We start from the raw sequence: 22,588 nt of genomic DNA on the forward strand, positions 1-22,588 counted from the left end.
GGAGGTTTCTGCAGTGGACAGTGTGCACTTGACCTAGGGATCAGGACTTGCCTATGAACCCCTTATCTTATCTTAACTACGTGTCAGACTCCCAAGCAGGGAGCTGCCAAGCAGGATGACTCACTGCCCGGGCCCCTGGGCCGCCTGTCCAGAGCCCATGGAACACACCATGCGGCCAGGTGCCCCTGCGGTACCTGAGCCCGAGCCTGAGGTGGAGAGGTCATAGACGAGGTCCTGCAGTGTTTTGTCCTTGGAGAGACACATCTCGCAGGAGGGGTCCTCCATGTCTAGCCTCTGACGGTTGTGGTAGACTCGCTGGTGGTGGTTGATGACCAGGAAGACCACGATGATGATGAGGAAGAGGAGGAACACAGGGCCCGCGATGATGCCCAGCAGCTCCACGGGGCCCCACATGGAATGGTGCTCGGGCTCCTTGAGATGGCCTGTGTCCAGGGAGAGGGAAAGAGGGAAGCCCACGCTGACACAGGTTGCAGTGGCTTCCTTTGGCCTCCCCACACTTGTCCCCAAGTCACAAGGATCTCTTGGTGCTCAGGGCGCCCAGGTCCTTTGGTCTCTGGTTGGCCGGGGCTCACTGGTTGTGAACACAACCTTCGACCCACTCTGTGTGTGCACCTGTGTCTGGGTCCTACTACCAGGCCAGCCCCCATGGGCACATGCCTCCCACCCAGCCTTCTGCAGTCAGTATCTCTCCCGCCTCCCCTCCCCGCAGGGCCATGGCCTCCAGTCCTAGGCCCACATCGCATCTGACGCCCTGTCCCCACACTTCCTTTATCCATCCTACATCTTCCATGGAGACCCCCACCTGGCGCTGGTACCTGTCACCATTGCCTGTGGCTGTCCTGTCCGCCTGGGGCACTCACCGCTGGGCACACGCAGGTCGATCCTGTTGCAGAGGTCTGTGTAACAGCAGTGGGTGTTGCGCAGGTCTTCGGAGCTCAGGCAGTAGAAGGGCTTCCCAGCCGGCACCAGCTCTACCTTGGGGATGCACGTGCGCACGTGGTGCTCCATCCCGTCCAGGTTGAAAATGGAGACCATGCAGGCCCCATCAGTCTCACACGTGTAGTTGGCCTGGAGGCAGCTGGTGCATGCACACAGCAGAGCTGCAGGAGATGGCAAGGGGTCAGGGGAGAGACCGCCACAGCTTGGTGAGGTCTCACCTGACTCCTTGTCCACACTCACCACACAAGGAGCCTGCGTGAGAGATGGGCTGGGCACAACCTTCCACCTGTTTGCTAAGCTCATACTCCCTTTTACAGAGATGTCTGCTGAAGATGCATCTGGGCCCTGCGGGGGCGGGACACCCTCCACATACACGTGCCACGAGAAGACACAGGACTACGGGTGGGCTCCTGGGAGATGGCATGGCCACCAAGGCCCTCCCCAGGCGGCATGGCTCCAGACGCAGCCCGTGAGCATTCCCACATTCTCTCCTGCTGCGTTCTTACACATCCTTCCAAACGCGGCTCACACGTCACTTCCTGGGCCAAGCTTCCCCTCACTGCTCAGCTCTTTTGCCCTTCTCCCTTTACTTGGTGGCAGGTGATCCTGGCTGCTGTGATGGCAACCTCACCAAGCCTCGGAGGACGGGAGGAGACGGTGCACAGGAAAGGCTCCACTAGCCTAAGTGGTACACGGCAACATACGTACACACACACACACACACACACACACACACACACCCACTACCACCACCACCACTACACACTTCTCATACCTCCGCAAGAAATGGGCTTGCCTGGGTATGCATCATGCCGAAGTGTGTACCACTGACAGGAAATGACTGTAAATTAATTTGGCGCCTCTGAAGCCAGTTCAGCAGCCCTGGCCTGCAATCCTTTATTTATCTGACTAACAAGAATAGCCCAGACGGCAACAGTTGCTTCTCCGTGGCGCTGTCTCCCATGAGCCTAACCTAGCCCTGACCTCTCGGGAGGGGCAGGAATGTGGCGTTGGCCACTGGAACGCTGAGGCTGGGCCGGCAGTGCTGAATGAAGCACTCACCGCCAGGGCATGGAGGTGGGCGGGCATGGACGGGGCTCTGCGAATAGCAGCGGGGGTGCGACTTTGCCATGGCTCCGGGGAAGGGGACCAACCCTGAGGACCAGCCCCTGCGGCGCAGGCTGCACAGTCTCCCTGTCTCTCTCCCATACTTCCTGGCTGTCGGCTGTCGACTCCCAAAGGCAGCTGCTGAGCATCCTGACATCGGGCCCTCCTCCCTCGGGCTCTCTAGTGCCCACAGACGCCCTCGCTGTTCCCACCTGGGGAGACAGGGGGAGGCAGCCCTGGCGGTGGCGGCAGCTCACAGCTTCTCGGGAGGACCTGTTGTGTCTGGGAGGAATTCCAGAACATGCAGCTACCTGCTGAAGGGCCCAGGCAGGTGATCTCTTAAAGGCAGGAAGTTTACGGCAGGTGCTCATTAGACAAGGATCCAAGTCATCAAAGGGAGAGATGGGAAGTAAATTCCTCCTCAGTGTCAGTCCCAGCCCCGGTGGGGTGAGCCGGCTCCGGGACCCTCCGCATTCCTCCTGCAGACACCTCAACCTGTTTCTTCTCTCACTGCCCTGACTGCTCCCCCTTCACTTCCTGACGCTCAGAACATGTGCGCACAGGCTCCATGCGGGGTGTGCCCCAGGGTTGCCTGCGGATTGCATGAGCTCTGTGAGGTGAAGCTGGAGGGGGACGATGGACCCACGATGGAGGGGACCCCTGTGAGCACCTCGAGATCTGGAAGGCCTTTCGGAAGCAGGACGCTGGCGGGAGCCCAGCAGTTAGAGGAGGCAGCACGGGGCTCCCGGTGAGCTACTGTGCTTGTGCTGGTTCACGGCCCCTTTCACAGTGATTCATTCTGGGTAAGGAACACACCCACACGTGGCTCATTATTTTTGGGAAGTACTTAAACAACCCTGGTGCAAGACAGGAAAGTGGTGAAATCTACATTAGATGGCACGGGGAGTGGAACTGGGTGACATGGCTTCGTGAGAAGGAAGTGGGTAGGGGGTCCCCACTCCTATCTGGACCTCCCATGCCCAGCCAGCAGTCAGTCCCAGGGAGGCAGTGGGAAGGCGGGCCAGGCACGGCACAGAAGGCTGGGCGTGTCGGTGCACTGTAGAGCAAGTGAGGAGCCTGGCAGCGATCCACGGTCACCACAGCCCTCACTACCGCCCACAACCCTGGCAAGGCCGAGTGCCCCCAGGTCATGGAGGCCTCACACCCCCACACCAGGCTCCACTGCTAATCACTCAGCCTTGAACCAGCTGTTCACCTTCTGGGGCCAGAGCTGTTGGTGCAGCGCACCTGCTGACCACTGGTTCTCACGGTGTAGGGCGTTTTTCTAAGCACTTATTACATTGTGGGTGCTCCGCAAACGCGAGCACCTCCTCCTGATGAGGGGAGAGGTAAGAATCACGTGATGAGAGCGCGTATCTGTGAGCACGCAACCCGAACGGACGGGATCGCAGTCTCAGCCTGGCCAGGGACGTAACGCAGGGTCAAGGGCAGGGCCCTGGGCCTCTTCCTCCTGACCAGCCGGCCAGGAAGAAGGGACTCGGCTAGGCACCCTCTAATGCCCAGAACCTGCCTTTCTCTACATGACACATCACCTCAGTGCCATACTCCACAGCTCGGTCGGGGCTTAGGACCCTGTTCCTGTGCATCTTAAATAAGACAGACCTTGTGGCCAATCTTCCTTTTTTCCCTCCACGACACAAAATAAGCAATAATAAAGTTATAAATGCATCAGAATTTACTCAGGTTCCACATCCTCAATCATCAACCTGAAGTCCAAGCTTGTCCACAGGCTCCGCCTGGACTGACGGATAAGAGTCCCGGTCAGTCCATGGCACGCTGTCTCACTGGGACCACACACAGAGAAACCCACCTGACCCTCTCCCTTCCCTCCGCCCACCAACCAGAGAGGTGCACCCCACAGACATGACAGACCTGGGCCCTGGAGTCACAGAGGGGGGCGTGCCTACATGTCAGTAAGTCAGGACAAAGCCCTTTTGTTATGGAGATGTTTGTCAGTGGAACCTGGAAGGAAGGTTGCCCTGGCAGGGCCTGGCCTTGGCTGTGACGGCCAGGTATGCCCAGCATGTTCTGAGGCAGGCCACGGCAGGATCTGACTGGGGCTGGGTTCCGAGATGGCGGACAAACCCCAGCTTGGCAGGCTCTGTCCAGCTGCCCGCTGGGACGGCACCTAGTGGAGATGGGCCTCTAGGAAAAGATGGGGCACCGGGCGAGGCTGAGTTCCAGGCACCGCCTAACCGGGGCAGGGAGTCAAGGGGGTCAGACGCACCATCACGCAGCCTGATGCTGCACACCCAGCCTCGAGAGACCAGAGGTAGGGGCTGGCGCAGCCAGTAAAAGCCATCAACCTGTGACAATACCAGCATCCTCCAGCAGCCCCGGTTCAAACCCTGGCTGTTCCACTTCCAATTCAGCTGCCTGCTAACACGCCTGGGAAAGCAGTGCTCGTGCCCCCTGCTATCGGTGTGGGAGACCTGGATGCAGTCTGGGGTCTTTGACCTCAGCCTGGGTCAGAAGTGACTGTTGTGGCCATTTGGAGAGTGAACCAGTGGACAGAGCTTCTCTCTCTGTTTGTAATTCACCTTTTCAAATAATAAATAAAATTAAAAGGCTGGCGACATGCTGCCCCAGCTCTGCGTAAATAAGAGTTTTCCGCATTTGTGAGTTACTGCTGGGCTAGCACATCTCACACACAGTCCTCCCGGGCAGCGCTGGCCTGGCCAGGCACAAACATGCGCCTCAGTCGGCTCTCACCAGGCGCTAGCCCAGCTCTAGGGAAGCCGGTGCAGCCTGTGCCCTCCTGACTCCTCAAGGTGTTCCAATTTGGCCAGCTGTCCACCCCAGGAAGGTACAGCAGCCGTCAGACACCAGAACAATGGGACTATTTTAACGAGTCTCCCAACGTCGGGACAAAGACCACAGATCCGACGCCAGGACTGGGGATGGCAGTGCTGTACTCTGGCTTTGCCTCCCTCAAGCAAACGCTGTGCCAGCCTGCCATGCTTTCTTATCCAGAGTTTTCACAGTAGTTGTTCTTGTGTGAGCCCCACAGGAGTCAGAGAGCCCCCCGAAGACCAGGCAGTAAAGGATGTCCCGGGTCACGCCCCTCGGGTCTCCTGCCAGGTGCGGAGCCGCTAGCCTGCAGGTCACAGTGCATGGAGTGCCCTCAGAACGGGACTCGCTCCCCTGCAGGCAGTATGCCCACATGTGTATACACACACATACACATGTGTGCACAAACACTGGAAACCTCGACGTTTCTCCAGGAACTCCTTGTTTTGTATCAACCACACGGCCAACACTATAGTCATGGCACTTTGTCCCTGCTTTCTCGTTAACACGGTTCTAGGGTTCAGCACTGTGGTGCAGTGGGTTAAGCTACCACGTGTGATGCTGGCATTTCTCACGGGTGTCTGCTTGGCTGTTCCACTTCTGATTCAGGTTCCCACTAATGTGCCTGAGACAGCAGAGGAAGATGGCCCAGGTGCTTGGCCCCTGCTGCCCACCAGGGGAGATCTGGAAGGAATTCCAGGCTGCTGGCCTCAACATGGCCCAGCCTGGGGTGCTGTGGCCTTTTTGGGGAATGAAGCAGCAGCTGGAGAGTATCTTCCTGTTTCTCCTTTCAAGTAAACAAATACATCTTTTTACAAACATTTATTATACCAGTGCTAGTTCCTGTCATCATTTTCTTTTTAAAGATTTATTTATTTTTATTGGAAAGGCAGATCTACAGAGAAAGGGAGAGACAGAAAGATCTTCTATCCACTGATTCATTCCCCAAGTAGCCACAACAGCCAGAGCTGAGCTGATCCAAAGTTAGGAGCCAGGAGCTTCTTCCAGGCCTCCCATGTGTGTGCAGGGTCCCAAGGCTTTGGGCCATCCTCTACTGCTTTCCCAGGTCACAAGCAGGGAGCTGGAAGGGAAGTGGAGCAGCTGGGACATGAACCAGCACCCATATAGGATCCCAGTACATGCAAGGTGAAGACTTTAGCCACTAGGTTATCATGGTTATCATGCTGGGGCCACTCCTGTCATTATTTTATTTTCATTTTCAAGATACAAAGGGACACAGACACACACACACACTGTCCCATCTGCTGACTCACTCCCAAAATGCTTTACCAGCTGCGGCAGGCCGGGTCTCTCACAGGGGTGGCGGGGGCCCAAGCTGCGTCCCAGCATCCTGAGCTGTCCCTGAAGGCAGAACCAGGACTCCCACCCGCCCCGCCCCCCGGTGGGGTATGTGGGAGTGGCGGGCTGTATCCAAGTGGCCCTGCCACACAGTCACCCTTCCTTCATGGTTGTCCACCGAGCCCACAGTGCCTGGGTTGACCGCAAGTTCCTGCTTTTGGCTTCCCTGGAAGGCGGCAGGGAATGGCTTAAGGGCTTGGTTTCCGACACCCACCTGGATGCCTTGGACTGAGCCAACTTAGCCCTACCTGCTGAGGGGCTGAATCAACACATGGAAGCTCACCATCTCTGATTCTAAAATAGGTAAAAATGTACAGGCCTTGTGGAGCTCTGAATGGCCAGATTCAGTTTCTCAACCTCTCTGGTCACACAACAATCTACTGCCTCAATGATTAGACTGTCTGGGCCTCAGGGCACCCGCTTTCCTGGGGGCGGGCGATGTTCCCGTGGGTTCAGGGACATCTTCTATCACTTATCCTAACAGGCCAGCCGACGGGCTTGTGGCTGAGGCATCACTCAGAGCAGGCCACGCCCCGTGGTCCTTGGCACTGCCAGGGCCCACTCCGAGTGGGCCCACACCAGATAGGCACTCCCAAAACGCCCAGGTGTGAGGACAACCATCAGGTCATTCATGATGAGGGCCAAAAGAACATCACTGAACTTACGATTGTCACATACAAATCATCCCCTAAAAGTTGTGGCCCCCAACCCCTCCTCCACCCGGCCACTGCGTGAATGGGTGGCAGGGACCAGGAGTCCGGGCACAGCACCGGGGGCAGAGCCCGCACCCACTCCACACTGCCGGTCAGTCCGTCGGTGCTCTGCCAGACGCTCCTGCTTCAGGTGGTCTCTGCACGGGCTGGCCCAGGCCCTTCATGGTGCAGCAATGACAGCTGGCGACCCAGGGGCTAGGAGGCATGGAGTGCACCAGGCTGCAGAGGTGTCCTTGGAATGGCCTATGGCCTGTAAGTCACAACCTCACACCTGCCGTGACGCGAAGGGTGCAGGCACTCAAGCATCCACCGCCCACAGTTGAGTGGGGGAGCAAACACAGACACCCCCCCAGCGGTGTACTGGTGGCCTGTCGAGACTCCCTTGTAGAGCGCACACAACAGGAGATGCAATCGCATTTAAGAAGTACAGGGTGCCCCACGACTTGGGTTGATTAGGTCCGAAACGTGCACTGTGTTTGATCACTACTTATATTCAGAAGAAAGCAGTCTTTGTGGTTGGTCAGCGGCCTGTGAGCACAAGCTGGGCTCTCAACCTTGACCCCTCCAGGCCACCTGACCGCCTCAGCGTGGCCCTTCAGGCCAACCTGGGATGCGTCTTTCCAAAGCAGACTGTCCCACTGAGACGGAGGAGCTGGCCCTTCTGGTTTCTCTGCCACCTCCTCCTTCCCCGAGAGCACTTTCAGGAGGACACAATTACACATCATGACTCACGGCCAGGACTCCAAGGCCAGCCGGCCCAAGTCCGAATCCGGCTTGGTCACCCGCTGGCTGAGCAACGCGGGCCACTTGATGCAGCTCGTCGGCCTCAGCTGCCCGGTTATAAAACGGGGACCAAAAGGGTCTTGGCTTTTGTAGGGTGGCATGAGAATGGGGCCCCCAGCTCTCAGCAAAGGGCCCCTACTGGGACATGCACGCTGCATTTCATGGTTGCAACTCCCTCTCGGCTGTCTCTCCTGACATGGAATGTTTTAAGAGACTGTTAATTTTTGTTGTAGTTGTTGTTATTGCTATTGGGATTTTCTGCAAATTAGATTTTTAAAAAAGATTTATTTATCCTTATTGGAAAGTCAGATATACAGAGAAAAGGAAAGACACAGGAAAAACCCTCCTTCCGCCGGTTCACTCGCCAAATGGCTGCAACGGCCAGAGCTGAGCTGATCCGAAGGCAGGAGCCAAGAGCTTCTTCCAGGTCCCCCGTAAGGAGCCAGAAGGGAAGTGGAGCTGCTGGGACATGAACCGACGCCCATACAGGATCCCAGCACATGCAAGGTGAGGACTTCAGCCACTAGGCTACCGTGCCAGGCCCTGCCAAGTTGTGTTTTAAACTGCCTGGAGGTCCACAATCTCATCACACACAAAAGTATCGCCTTAACACCCTTAATATGCTCTATGATGCTCAAGCAGCCTCTTAATATCCCCAAAGAATTTCTTGATGGTTGTTCAAACCTGGGTCCAAATAACATCCTTTCACTTTCTCTGTACCTGGTTAGAGAAGGTTCCTGAACCTCTCTTCCTCCAGGGCTTCCCTCTAGCTCTGACTGTCCTCACATACCTGTCGAAGAATCCAGACTGACTGGCCAACAGCTTCTCACACTCTGCTCTTGCTATCCGTCAACATGTCCCTCTCTCCTAGGAATTACTCATATATATTTACTTATTTGAAATGTGGAATCAAGAGAGAGGGAGAGACAGAGACAGCTCTTTCATCTGTGGGTTCACTCCCCAAATGATCTCAACAATTGGAACTGGGTCAGCCCGAACACCTGTGTCATCTCCACTGCTTTTCCTAGGTACATTAGCAGGGAGCTGGATCAGAAATGCATCAGCCAGGATGTGAAGTGACGCCCACATGGTGTTCCTGTTTGGCCATAACGCCAGCTGCATCTCCTAGTTATTTTCAACAAAGTAATGATTACAGGCTTTGGGCCCAGTGCGATGGCCTAGCGGCTAAAGTCCTCGCTTTGAAGGCGCCAGGATCCCATATGGGTGCCAGTTCTAATCCTGGCAGCCCTGCTTCCCATCCAGCTCCTTGCTTGTGGCTTGGGAAAGCAGTACAGGACAGCCCAAGGCCTTGGGACCCTGCACCCGTGTGGGAGACCTGGAGGAAGTTCCTGGCTCCTGGCTTTGGATCGGCGCAGCACCGGCTGTTGCAGTCACTTGGGGAGTGAATCATCGGATGGAAGATCTTCCTCTCTGTCTCTCCTCCTCTCTATCTGACTTTCCAATAAAAATGAATAAATGTTAAAAGAAAAAAAGAACTACAGGCTTCATCTCATTCAGGCTCACCTTCGTGGTGACGCTGGCACAGTGAGGCCAACTTCACTCGGGGGGCATGGAATCGTTAGTTGCTCTGGGAAGCTAGCTCTGACTGCTACCGTGACTGCTACAGGAAGTCGGTCACGCCTCGGCTGTCCCAGCATCACTCTCCTGCTCCAGCCTCACTGTCTTTGGCACACGCGCGCAGCCCCTGCATTTGCCCCGCTGGGCCAACCGGAATGACTCCAACACGTAAGGCAGAACTCGGTGTGCTTCCTGCATAGCTCTCAGGCCACCTGCCCAAGGATGGGCTCTGAAAACTGCCCTGTCCCTCTCCCACCTATCTGAATCCGTGGAGGCTCCACAGCCTCTCCCATTTCACTGCCCTCGCCAGGTGGTCTTCATTGTGCCCCTGCTGATGCGGCTATGTTGATCAAGTGATGCCAGCACGCATAAATGGCCCTGACTTTGTCCAGCAAAGCTTGGGCTTCACCTCCGTGCCTCACATGGTCTGCGGTCTCTCATCTCCAACCTGCTGCCTCGTGCCCTGATTCTGTTCTTTCACGGTGGGCAATTCTTCTTGGGATGGAGGACTCCAGGTTTTGGTTTATGTAAGAACATTTTACTAGGTATTTTGGTTTTATAGATATGTGTGTGTGTGTGTTTATATATATTTTGTTCCCACTCTCCCACCATGAAAGTAATTCACATATCTTTGTTAATCACTTTCAGGCACCACGGAGGGCTAGGGTCCCTCGGGCTCTCCTGGAGGTCTTCCTATTACATTCCTCCATAGTTTCTTAAGTGTATAAAGGTCAGAAGACTTCTATTAATTATTTAATTTTTGCAAATTAGGGGATATGGAAAAATTGAATCCAATTTGTCTACCAAGATTAGTTAATTATAAATAACACACCTTAGCTGAATATATGTCTGTTTGACACATGACGTAAGATCCAAAGCAATCCCTATCAAAATCTCGGTGGGGCTTTTTATTCTGGCAGAAACAAACAAAAAAGATCATAAAATTCACATGGAGGGCCTAGCGTGGTGGCGCAGTGATTAAGGTCCTCACCTTGCACGCCCGGGATCTCATATGGGCTCCGGTTCTGATCCCGGCAGCCCCGCTTCCCTTCCGGCTCCCTGCCTGTGGCCCGGGAAAGCAGTCGAAGACGGCCCAAGGCTTTGGGACCCTGCACCCGCGTGGGAAACCCAGAAGAGGCTCCTGGCTTCGGATCGGCATAGTATCGGCCGATGCGCTCACGTGGGGAGTGAATCATCGGACGGAAGCTCTTCCTCTCTGTCTCTCCTCCTCTCTGTATATCCACCTTTCCAATAAAAAAAAAATAATAAAAAAATAAATCTTAAAAAAAATAAAATTCACATGGAATTGTAAATAACTTTGTATGGCTCACTCTTAGAGCAAAAAACAAACAAACAGAAGAACGAAATCTGAACTCAGATTTGCCAGTTTCAAACTTACCATGAAGTTACAGTTATACAACAGTGTATCCTGGCAGAACAGACTGCCCAGAAAGAAACGCATATACTTTAATGACTGACTGACACTGAACAAAAGTACCAACGGCATCGGGGCAGGGGAAAGTCTCTTCAGCAGATGAAGCTGGGCCACTTGGCAGCATCTTACACCATGTGCAAGGATTAACCCAAAACAGATGACAGCCCTAAACACATGAGCTAACTCTAAGAAACACAGGTGAACTTGTTCATGGCCTCAGATGCTTTCAGATGTAGCACCAAAAACACGAGCAACAGATGGGAAAGCAGACAAACCTGACTTTCTTAAAAAGTAAAACTCCTGTGTACCAAAGAGCAGTATCAAGAGAGTTAAAGATAACCCACAGAATGAAAGAAAATATTTGCAAATCATATACTTGATCATGTTCTAACATGTGGGTTTTTTTTTAAAGCGTCTTTTACCAATTCAGCGTCTCCCTCTTTCAAACACCTAACTCAGTCTTTGAAAAACACCTCACAAAGGGGCTGGTGCTGTGGCACAGTGTGTAAAGCCACCACGTGTAGACCCACATCCCATATGCGCGCTGGTTTGAGTCCCTGTCAACCCAGCTCCCTGCTGATGCGCCTGGGAAAGCAAAGGAAAGCAAAGAGACCCCAGTGCTTGGGCTCCTGCACCCATGTGTGAGACCTGAAGGAAGCGCCTGGCTGCTGACTCCGGCCCGGCCCAGCTCCAGCCATTGCGGCCATCCAGGGCGTCAACTAGCAGAGATGGATATTCCTTGTCTCTCCCCACCCATTGAGTCTTTTCTCCATAACTTCTTTCAAAAAATAAGCCTTAAAAAATTTTCAAAAACCCCAGTATGACAAGTGAAAGAAGTCACATATTATGAATCTATTTACATGAAATAAAAATTTCATAAGATTTCAAAAGCAGAACAGTGGATCTCAGTGGCCGGGGCAGGGGGAGGGTGACTCATTCCTTTCAGAGAACTCCAGCACGATGAGAGCTTGTGCAGCCTTACGAAGGGACTGAACACCCCTGACCTGCATGCTTTTTCTAATGTTCATTTATTTTCATTTACTTGAAAGGCAGAGACAGACAGAGGTCTGGTTCGTGCCCGAAGCGTCTGCAACAGCCACGGCTGGGCCAGACTGCAGCTGCCAGGCGATGCCCAGCAGGGTCTCCACGTGTGGGGCGGGGGTCTGGGGGGTTGTGCCATCCCCTGCTGTCTCCCAAGATGCACAACAGCAGAGAGCTAGACCGGGGGCGTGGCGGCTGGGACTCAACCCCAGCACTGCAGTGTGGAACGCCAGCGCCACAGCACGCACCGACTTGCACACTGAACTTAAGGTGGCTAAAACGGGGACATGGGCTGTGTGGTAGTGGCACACCCCCATCTCCTGACTGTCTGGGATGGAGCCTGCCCTTGGTCTTCCAACCCAGCTCCTTGCTGATGTGTAAGGGAGGCAGCGGAACATGGCCCACACGGGAGACCTGGATGACATTCCTGACTCTTGAGTTTCACCTGGTCCAGTCTGGCTCCTGCAGGCATTCGGGGGCCCAGTGAACCAGCAGATGGAAGATCTCTGCCTGCCTTTCAGATAAATAAAAATGAGTAAACATTCTCCCAAAGAGTGATTAAAATGGTATATTTTATGTATTTTTTTTAAACCAAAATTAAAAACTACCATAAACCCATATTTGCAAAATGACATGCATCGCTTCAGTTATAAAAAACAGGAAACACTAATCCATGCATAGCCAAGTAACCTGGAGATGTGCGGCTGATAGGCTGGGTTCTTCCTGCACCCCTGATTCTCCCCACCTCCTGGATCCTCCAAAGTCCCTGGGGCTGGGGTCGGGGGACTAGCATCCTTTCCCTGAAACCAGGAAGCCTGAGGGGTGCCAGCTCCCCATTTTCATTAGTGTTACATACATTGCTGCCTTTGCTTTCTAATACGGAAAGGCCTGGTTGCTTTCCAGAGAGAGAGAGAGAGATGGTTCCACAGCTCCTGACAACTGCCAGAATGTTTATGAAAAATCTGGATCAGGTTTGAAAACTGAGGTGTCTACTGCTGAATGGTCACAAAAAAGAGGTAACGTTTCATTCTCCTAGAAAGGGAAGGGGGCGGGAAACAACCCTGGGTTGGGGGACATGCATGGATGCTGTGCCCCAAAGAACTCCCCAGCCAGTGACACCAAGATTAGACTTCCAAGATACACTGAAACGAAACCCCAAGAGCTCCAGGACCCGAGAGCTCTCGCAACAGTATCAGATTTTACCTGTGCAGTCAGGTCAGGGCTATCTAGAAACAAACAAATGTGTTGGTCAAAAGCACTGGCGTAAAAACACAGCTGACTTAGCTAGGAGCAAATGAGCTTGGCATTTAAATGCAATCTGGGGAGGGGCTGGGCATGGTCCTCGTACCACAGAAAAGGTGGCTGAAGGGCCAGGGACTCCACGCTCCCTCCAATCTACAGAGTGCCTTTCCGACATGGTGCTTGGAGACAAACCCAGACCTAGAGAGCTGTTGCAACAAGTTCCACCTTCACTCTCAAGTCTAGAGAATGAGAGCTTTGTTCTCCTTCGAAAGAGATGTTTGATGTTTATGCTCAGGAGACCTGTCATTGCAACTTAATTTATGACCAACGGTAAACACCCCGACAGTTCTTGGAGGCCCACCTTCCACCCCAGGAGGATGTAAAGGAGAGCAGCATCACTATGGCAGGGTTAACCCAGTGTTCCTAGGGATCCCCGTGTGCAGACTCGGAGGCCACACGCAGGCTCAGGACCAGGAACTTGGTATTTCTCCTTTACTCACAGCCAAGAGTGAACACGTAAGGCCGTTCTGTTCTCTCCGCTGCCTTCAAATGGACACACTTCTGGCTTGCTGGAGCAGGGGAGGGTGTTTCTCATTGGCATTTTCTTCCTGACCTATTTACTACTACAGCATGGGTTGGTGTGGCACAGACCACTCGTGCCACGGTTGTGAGTGAGAAGAGGGAGGGGCATGATCACTTCAGGCAACTGGGACAGTAAAGGAGCCAATCCAACAAACAAAAGCAAACTACTGAAGCTCAGATCAGGCTCCTTTGGCTGGAGTGTGACGTGTAAATGGTAGGAGAGAGATGCAGGAGGTCAAGTCTGAAGAGAGCTGGTGCTAAGCAACTCGCCAATGTCCGTGGCAGTTTTGCCGGACCAGGCTGAGAACACATGTACGAAGCACCACCAGCGGGGACACAATTTGGCAACTGCCTACCTGGGATTGTATCAAGAGGATGGAAAAGAATCAATTCAATTAAACAGACAGGTAGCATATGCGGGGCTCTGTGACAGGTTAAAGCCATACACACAGTTAGTCCTTGACTAAATCAATTTTTTGCAGGGAGAGTCGGGGGGCAGAGGGCAGGACAGCAAGAGGAGCATCTGCCAACAAGCAGATGTCCCCACGGCCGACACACACGGCGAGAGCAGAGGACGGGTGTGGGTGGAGGAGACAGGGGGCAGGGGACCCATGCCAGCTGGGGTCAGTTTAGCTGGGAAGAGGAAGGGGCGGGAGGAAGTGTTCAGTGAGCAGAGCAGGTAAGGGCAGAGGACCATGAAGAACCACAGACAGAGCCAGCAGCCACCAAGTGCCAGCCAGAGCCGAGGGCGACGGGCAACACAAGGACAGGGCTGGACTCCTGAGGAGTTTGCAGTGGATTCTGGGGAGGCCATGGAAGCCATCACCAAGAGGGGGCGGGCATTATCAAGGTCGAATCCAGCAGTAGTAGAGGCTAGCACTGTGGTGCAGCGAGTTAAGCCACCGCCTACCACGGTGGTATTCCTGTATCTGAGCAACAGCGTGAGTCCCAACTGCTCTGCTTCCAGCCCAGCTCCCAGTTAATGCTCCAACACGACCCAAGCGCTTTGGCTCCTGTTCCCCGTGTGGGAGCCTGGGGTGCAGTTCTGGGCCCCTGGCTTCAGTTTATACTAGCCTTAGCAGTTGCAGTCATTGAGGGAGCAAACCAGGGGATGAAAGAGCTCCAAACCTTTCTGTTCAAATAAGTGTATTTTTCTAACCCAGCACTTCAAGAGTTCCTATGGGAGGCGGAGGGCACAGCGCCTGCAAGAAGACCACTGGACCAACAGCTCCACAGGACACTGTGACACGCAGGACTGCCAGCATAAGCCTGGCATTCAGATGGTCCTGACGCTCTTGTCCGTGACAAGGGACAGGAGCACCTCCGAGGGTAGGCGTGCCTGGCACCACGCAGGCCGTGCGGGTGTCGGTGAACAGTCAGCACATTAAAGCCTTCTACTACCATGTCATCGCAATGAACCAGGTGCCCAGCATCCTTGGCACGTGGTGGCAATTCAGCAAGAGCAGTCTGTCCAGCTGTCTGTGTGTGGGCTCTTCGGGTACCAGGACAGGTCCTTTCTTCAAGGTCCCCCTCACACCTAGCTGGGCACTGGACACAACTAGTATGCCAGCAGTGAACGTGGACTGATGCCGACTCCACTCTGCCCACCTCCACAGGAAGTCACGGGCGAGCTTGTACCAAGCCAGTGCATGACAGCCTGGAGTGAGGTGGGCGCTCTCGGGAGGCAACATTCAATTCCAAGGCTCAGACAGCCCAGTAGCAGAGAGACTGGTGGCACAGCTCGGGGACCCTGTACCCCATGCCAGAGCATCTAGGATGAGAGTGCTGCTTCCACTTTAGAACCATCTTCCTGCTAACAGGCAAACTGAAGGAGGCAAATGACGGCCCAAAGCCTTGAGTCCCTGCACTCCTTTGGGGGACCCGGAGGAGTGCCAGACTCCTGGCTTCAGCCCGGCACAGCCCTGGCTACTGTGGGCCTCTGGGAAGGGAAGTTCTCTCACTCTTTCAAATAAACTGAACTCCAAGGAGCCTCCCATCCCTTATCCCCTCCCAACACTCAACTCATGAATAACTGCAAGAAAAGGTGCATGTGGCTCAAGGACTTGTACGGGACACTGGGCACGACACTCCAAACCCGCAGGCCTGCCTTGGGCTAGTGCTCATTCCTCCCCTCTCCTGCTTCCCTTCTCCTCACCAGCCCTTTCCGCAGCCCAGCCCCCACGTCCACTGTGCACTCCTGCAGGCCACGAGCCCAGGTACAGCACCAGTATGACTGGTGGCTGTCAGCTGGGGCTGGGCTCCCTTTTCCAAGCTTACTAGTCCTTAGCAAAAAACCCTTACAGCTGAAGGCCTGAGGTTACCCCCCAGCCTACACCTTCCCCCATACACACACCCATACACACACCTCGATTCTGTCTGCCTCCCAGCAGTTAGTCTGGACTCCTCTCCCCAGCTTCAGCCTGCTCACCACCCCCTTGTCACAAGCTCCCCAGGACAGACAGTTCACAGCTAGAGCACCTGTGGTTTCCTCTCCCACCACCAGCAGAGGAACCTGTTTCGGAGCTTCTAAGGGGCAGGTCCACTGTGGAGGTCAGTGACCCGGACCCGAGTTACACCTGCTCAGCCACTTCCTGCCAGTCACTAGCCTAGCTGTCATTGAGTAACCAGGGGCCCAAGGGCTGTAAATCTCCGCCCTCAGGGAGCAAGGGGGCAGGGAGGAAGGGGACAGACTGAGTAGGGCGTGGTCACCATGGTGTGGCTCCGCCCCAAGGCAAACTTCATCACCACAGCAAAGATACTGTGTCTATACACTGGGGTCAGCTTGCGTTGCCCAGAGTCTGCAACTGGGAACTCCAACCATAGGTCTCACAACTCAGAATCAGTGCAGCCACCCAGGGGATCTCCGCAGCCCCCACAAACTGTGGCTGCGCAGCCCCAAGGAGGCGTGGTCGGGCCCCTTCATCCACAAAGCATTCCATATCCCCGAATCATCCTACTTCTTAAAATCCACCGGTCATGCATCCAACTCCAAAATAATGCCTGTGGTACTTCTCTGGTCATCTGAGGACACACGTGGGGGAGCGAAAGACCAAGTCACCCAGCACGCATGTCGTGGGCTGAGGTCAAGCAAGGCAACACGCTGCCTTCTGGGCTCGGTTCTCACACTAGAAACATCCCCTGCTTCCTACCAGCCCTTCTGCTGGCTCAAGCCATCCCGGGCCAGCATCAGAGCTGCCCACCTTCCTGAGGAAGCCCCTTACATGGAACACACACCTGCTGGGACATCCTCGGTTCAGGCTTGCGTTTACCCACGGTGGTGGTGGGGGTCCGCTGTAAGCTGATGGGTCAGGAATGTGTCAAGCAGGTGTCTTTAAACGAGCTCCAAAGGCAAGGCTGGGCATGGGTCACGTGCTGGAGATGCCGACCCTGCACCTTCCCTGGCAGTAACAGTTTGGGCACCAGCAGCTGCTTCCGAGTGAGACCAGCCCCCTTCCATGGCCGGAGCATGCTCTGACACAGCCCCCTGCTCTACTTTGTGCCTGATAATTCTGTTTCCTCACTCATTTCCAACTGAGCCGCTGTAGTTGTCAGTCAGCTCTGTAACAGCAGAGACCTGGGGACTTTTATTCAGCTCATTCTTTTCTTTTCCTCTGTCAAAAGTTGCTCCGGGGACACACGCAGGTGACCCAAAGAACGAGGAGAGTTCGTTCCTATGTGCCAGTGTGTATAAACATTAGGGGTTGTGAGACACTTCACAGGGAACAGCAATTTCTTTCACTAGAACGCAAAATATTTAGCAAGACAAACGTAGCCTTGAGAGCAGGTGGAAAAGACAGGAAACCTACAAATGTAACTGGAGTGGCCCAAACCCAGAGGGCAGGTGAGACCACAGGACGGGGTGGTGTGGAAACTTCTCAGCTGACTCCCCCCTGGCACCCAGACAGTGAAGAAGGAGTGAGGCACCCGGCTGGGCATCCAGGACCAAGAGGCCAGTGGAGGACAGCGGCGGGAAGCAGCAAGCAGCCTGGGGCAGAGATGACTGAAAACCCGCAGGAGTCCAGGGCCCAGGTGCTCCACCCCGCCCCAAAGAGGGGCCTGTGTGTGAGGCGTGAGGAGATTCCAGCACGGCTATACGTCCCACACCAGAAGGACAGATGACAAAGGGGACTTTCTCTTCATAAAAACAGAAGGAAGTGAGATAGAGCCCTCTGACATCAACTACTGCAACAGACAACGCAAGAACTCAAGCCAGAGAGGCAGTTTCATAACTAATGTTCACTTCTGCTCAGGCAACACACACACACACACACACACACAAGTGTACGCAATAAAGGTGTCAAAAACAAACAAACAAACAAACCCAAAAGAAAACTCGCTTCAAGGGTCTAGCTGAGCCTCTGAAACCATAGAGGTCTGGGACGCCAGCGACCTGAGAAGGCCGCTCCACCTGCACGCCCCGCGCCCCGGCTGCCTGTGGGAACAGCCTGCAAATGTAATTCAACTCACGCTCCCAACGCAACAAGCAGGCTCGCACAGGACACGCTGGGAGTGGCAGCGGTGGCGGGCGGCGTCTCCGCGTCTCCTCCTGCTCACTGACTGATTCATATTTTGGGAGCAAGGTTACAATTAGCTCACCGGTGTAGAATAAACCTATTTATAAATGCAGCAGTCCACCTGCAAAGGCACCAGCCTGCACAAAGGCTGCTGCAGGAACTGAGACCCGAGACCCAAGAGTGGCTTCCTCCCCTGCCGTTGCCAAGCGCGGCGGTGGTGGCTGGTGGTGGCTTCCCAAGGCCCTTCGAGGTGCAGCCACATATTGTCCACCTGCCTGGGTTGGCTCTTGGGGCCGCCTCTCTCTCTCGGCCTCCATGTTCTTATGTAACATTTACATAGTGCCATAAACATGCCTTGGGTTGCGTATGAGTTAAAATGTTGCCAAACCATTAAGGCCTTAAAGCAGGTCACTCCCTCCGGACTGGCTCTGATTAGCACAGGTAGCCTGCCCAGTGCAGAGGGGGGATTTGGGGTTGGGAAGCATGACGAGAGGAGGGTGGAAAAGCCTGCCCAGGGGCAGATCCGAACTTGAGGCAATCTGAACCAAGACTACAAAGAAAGCAACAGAACAAGAGGAGAAATGAACCCCACACTGCCTTATGGTACTTCTATCAATCACAGTGCACGTTACTCTGCCCTGTAAGATAAAAAGTAACCCAACAGCACTTATTCGCTTTAGTCAGTGACTGTGTCTAAAAATACCTCCGCCAACTGGCTATCAGTTAGCCAGTGGCTCCAGGGAGGCCCCAGCAAGAGCCACCCGGAGTACTTCCTTGCTTTACCATGGGACAACTGAGGCAGGTGCAGGATAGCAGGACCAAGGACCACCTGGATGGAAGGGAGCCAAGGCAGCCGGCTCTTTCTCCACTGACTATAACTATAACCTTTCACGGAGTGACTGGCCATTTTCAGTTTGTTTGTTTGTTTGTTTGAAATCACATTTGCTCCAGGAGCTGTCTTAACAAAACTAATCCCCGGGTCCCTCTTCCCGCACAGCACTCCGCACTTCCCATCCAAGTCCACTCCACAAAACCACCAGACCGGTTCCCAAGCTGAAACTCACACACAACCTCCAACCAGGTCTTTCCTTCTTGCTTCTGTTCTAACACGCCAAACTCACGTCCTCCAGCTACCAACTCAATGTCACTTTTTTTTTTAATTACTCATGTAAACATTGCAAAGCCCAAGCTCTTCCCAGGTGGTACAAGCATCAGATGGATACTATTTGTAACCTTTCGAAGTCCCAGGTAATTCATTAAGGAACAGGATCCTCTCTCCTTTCACTGCCCCTTCTCCCAGGTGCAAGGAGCCGGCATCAGAGCCGTCTGGCTTGCTCACTTCTCCAGACCTTGGAGGGGAGCTCCATGTTAACACAAGCCAGGGGGTGCCGGGGTGTGGGAAATTGGGAATCAGCTTTTGGTCTACCACAGCCTCTCCTCTTTCCCAGAAGTGACTTCTAACTCTGCCTTTTGCAACAGTGGTCTCCGTAGCCTGCACTGCTGGCAGCTCCACACATCCCGGAAAACACTGTAGTGTCTGGCCAAGAAGCTTAAAGGCCTTCAACAATGTTTGCTGGACACACAACCTCATTTCCAATTTGCCAAAAATAAAGAAAGGAATTCCCTCTAACGTCCACTCACCCTCACCCCTCAGCAAACATCCATTATAGGAAGGTATGGGACATAATAATAAATAAACAAAATCTCTGCCCCTTCCAGGGCCAGTGGGGTTATCAAATTAAATGCTGAGAGCAGCAATAAGGAGCACCCCACAGCCACTCTGTCACATCAGCAAGGAAACCATGAAGAAAAAAAAATCTCGGATGTGTGATGGGCAGGAGAATTCCTACACAGAGCAAATGCCAGGCAAACCTGGGGGGTGCAGGCCTCCTCACCTCCCCCAGCCACTAGGAAAACACCAGGTCACACCTTCCACACACAGCCTCAAGGGGAAAGACCCAGCACGTCGCAATTCAGCACAGATCCAACTGGGACCACCCCCAGACGGGCACCCCAACCTTCACGCTGTTTATCAGGTGCTCCCCCTTCCAAGCTGTGGTGGTTACCTGCACCCCAGGAACACACGAGGAGCTTACTACTGGCAGCAGCATTAGCCAGTGAACAAAGACCCGGCTGCACACAGCCCACACCCCCAGCAGCAAACATCAAAGCCCAGGGAACACCAACTTGTTTTGTTTTTTTCGAGGCGCCAGAGTGAGGTGCAGTGATACACTTCAGAAGCCTGCAGCCACCTGACACGGTTGGTCACCTGAGGTGTCTCCCCACCCCAGCCCAGCCAGGCCCCCTCCGCACAGAGCTGTAAGGCTAAGGGTCTCCCCCTCCCCCGCCCCACGGGGGCTCTCTCCCATGTCCATCGGCAGGTCAGTAAACCAACTGCCAAATATAACCTTAATGGGCCACCCCAATGCCACCTTTAGGAAGGCACCCCACCTTCCAAAAGCCCTGTCAACAACACGCCCACCCGGTACGAGGAGCCCACCTCCAACCTCCACCGGCGGGCAGGCTGGGGCTGGTAGCAGGCGCCGCGCGGGCTGTGGGGTGGTGGAGGGGGGCCGGCGGCTGGTGGACACACTGGCAAGAGGGAGAGGGAATGGAAAGGCAAAATAGTGACCAGGGCTGGGGAGATGGCCGTGGGGGTGGGGCGGGGGAGGCGGGCAGGTTCTAGGGTTTCACCTGAAAGGCGACCGCCACAGCCAGCCGCTGAATGGGCCCCCTGGGGTGGGGTGGGGTAGGGTGAGGTGGGGGAGGCGGAGTGCAAACAGACCCAGCCTCCGAGGAGCCAGGGGCCCCGGCTGCCGCGGGAAGGTGTAGGGCCCAGCGCCTCCCACTTGCTCCCAACAGCGTCCATAGGGCATGATGGAAGGGGGGTGTTGGGGCTAGGCTTGGGCAAACGTGTGGCTCCCTCACCCGGAGCATCAAGGAGGGCGAGGGGACAAGCTCCCTTCCGCACCCCCCACCACCGCCCCGAGTTGCACGAGCAGAAAGAAAGGTGGAAGACCTCTCCCCTCCAACCTGCAACGCGCGAGGACCCTTCCCACCAGGGTCCCTTGGAGAAACCAAGACCATCCCCACTACCCGCACCATACATCCCGCCACGGCCTGAACCCCACAATCTTGGCGGGAGAAGAGGTGCCCCCTCCTCGACCACCACCAGGAGCATCTTGGAGCCAAGGGGCCACTGTCCCCAGCCCCTGGACAAGCCGAAAGGCAGAAACCGCGGCGCTGCCCCCAGGCTCGCAGACGCCGGCCAGCCAGCCAGCCCGGCGGGGGTCCCCAGCGCGGAACCTGAGGGCAGTAGGGGGTGGGGGACAGTGCCGGGGGGCGCGACCCCCCCACCACCACCGAGAGATTGCTCGCTTGCTCGCTCGGCTCCAGCTCCTCCTGGAAGGGAGAAGAGAGCTCGGGTCCCCGGGGCCCGGTCGAGCTCGGCCGCGCCGGCGGCGGTGGCGAAGCGGCCGCGCCTCGGAGATCAGGAGAGGCTTGACGGACCGGGTCACCCCGGACACCTCGCGCCCCCCGCCCGCCCGGCCATATTGTGCGCGTGGGGAGAAGGGGGGCGCGCCGTGGAACCGCGGCCGCAGCTCCAAAGGCCTCGCCCTCGCCCGGCCCCCCTCTCCATCCCAGCCGCCGCCCCCACCCCGGGACTCACCCTGGATCCCCCGGGGCCCGGACCCGCCGCTGCCGGCGAGCAGGAGGACGACGAAGGGGAAGAAGGAGGAGGCTCCGGCCGACTCCGCCATAGTAACCGCCGCCGCCGCCGCAGCCCAGCAGCGCCCAGCGCGCGCGCGCGCCCCCGGCGCCTCCCCTCCTCCCTCCGTCTCCTCCGCCCGGCGCCGGCACGTGCGCTCCCGGTCGAGCCGGCGCCGCGGCCGTTCGCGCGCGCCCCCGAAGGGCGGGGCCCGAGGTGCGCGCGGGCGCCCGCCTTAAAGGGGAGGGTCCCCGGCCAGAGGGGTGGGCGGGGTTCGCGCGCGGGCCGGGCGGCGGCGGGAGGAGGAGGAGGAGGCCGGAGCCGGACGTGCAAAGCCTCCGCCCCGCTCCTGGCAACCTGCCCCCCACGCAGCCGCCGGGTTACCTTATCGGCACCAATCCCCGCCCCGAGCCGAGCCTGGCGAGAAGCAGGAGCGACCGTGCGCCCCCGCCGCCGCTGAGCCGGAACACCGACCCCCGCACCCCAGACCCCCCGTGGCTTGCCACCGGGGTCCCCGCTGCAGGCTCCTGACCCTACCCCCCCGCAGTCCGGCGTGCACGCTGCTTCCAACAACACGGCCAGGATTTTTTTTTTTTTTTTTTCAGTGCTGCAGCCCAGTCTGGGGCCTGCCTGGGCTCTGTCCTCCTCCGGGTCTTGGGAAGCCCAGGAGGTCGCTGTCTGGCTGCCAAGACCCCTCTGAGCCTGTTTATGTCAACGTACCTGTTTACCTATGTGTGCTGCAAGCAGGCTCTCA

At 55.8% G+C, this 22,588-nt stretch overlaps 1 protein-coding gene across 1 annotated transcript in view; it reads right to left on the minus strand.

The window, feature by feature from the left end:
* ACVR1B (activin A receptor type 1B) overlaps positions 1 to 21,912 on the minus strand; it is a 35,674-nt gene extending 13,762 nt beyond the window's left edge. The window contains exons 1-3 of the mRNA XM_040996638.1: positions 21,796 to 21,912; positions 882 to 1,121; positions 195 to 443 (exon numbers count right to left, since the gene is read on the minus strand). Of these exons, the coding sequence (XP_040852572.1) occupies positions 195 to 443; positions 882 to 1,121; positions 21,796 to 21,886 (580 nt within the window). The 5' untranslated portion in view covers positions 21,887 to 21,912. The remainder of the gene's footprint in view (positions 1 to 194; positions 444 to 881; positions 1,122 to 21,795) is intronic.
* Between the last annotated feature and the right edge of the window lie 676 nt (positions 21,913 to 22,588).

The sequence above is a fragment of the Ochotona curzoniae genome, unplaced genomic scaffold, assembly GCF_017591425.1.
Source record: "Ochotona curzoniae isolate NIBS_2020 unplaced genomic scaffold, NIBS_Ocur_1.0 patch35, whole genome shotgun sequence".
NCBI lineage: Eukaryota > Metazoa > Chordata > Mammalia > Lagomorpha > Ochotonidae > Ochotona > Ochotona curzoniae.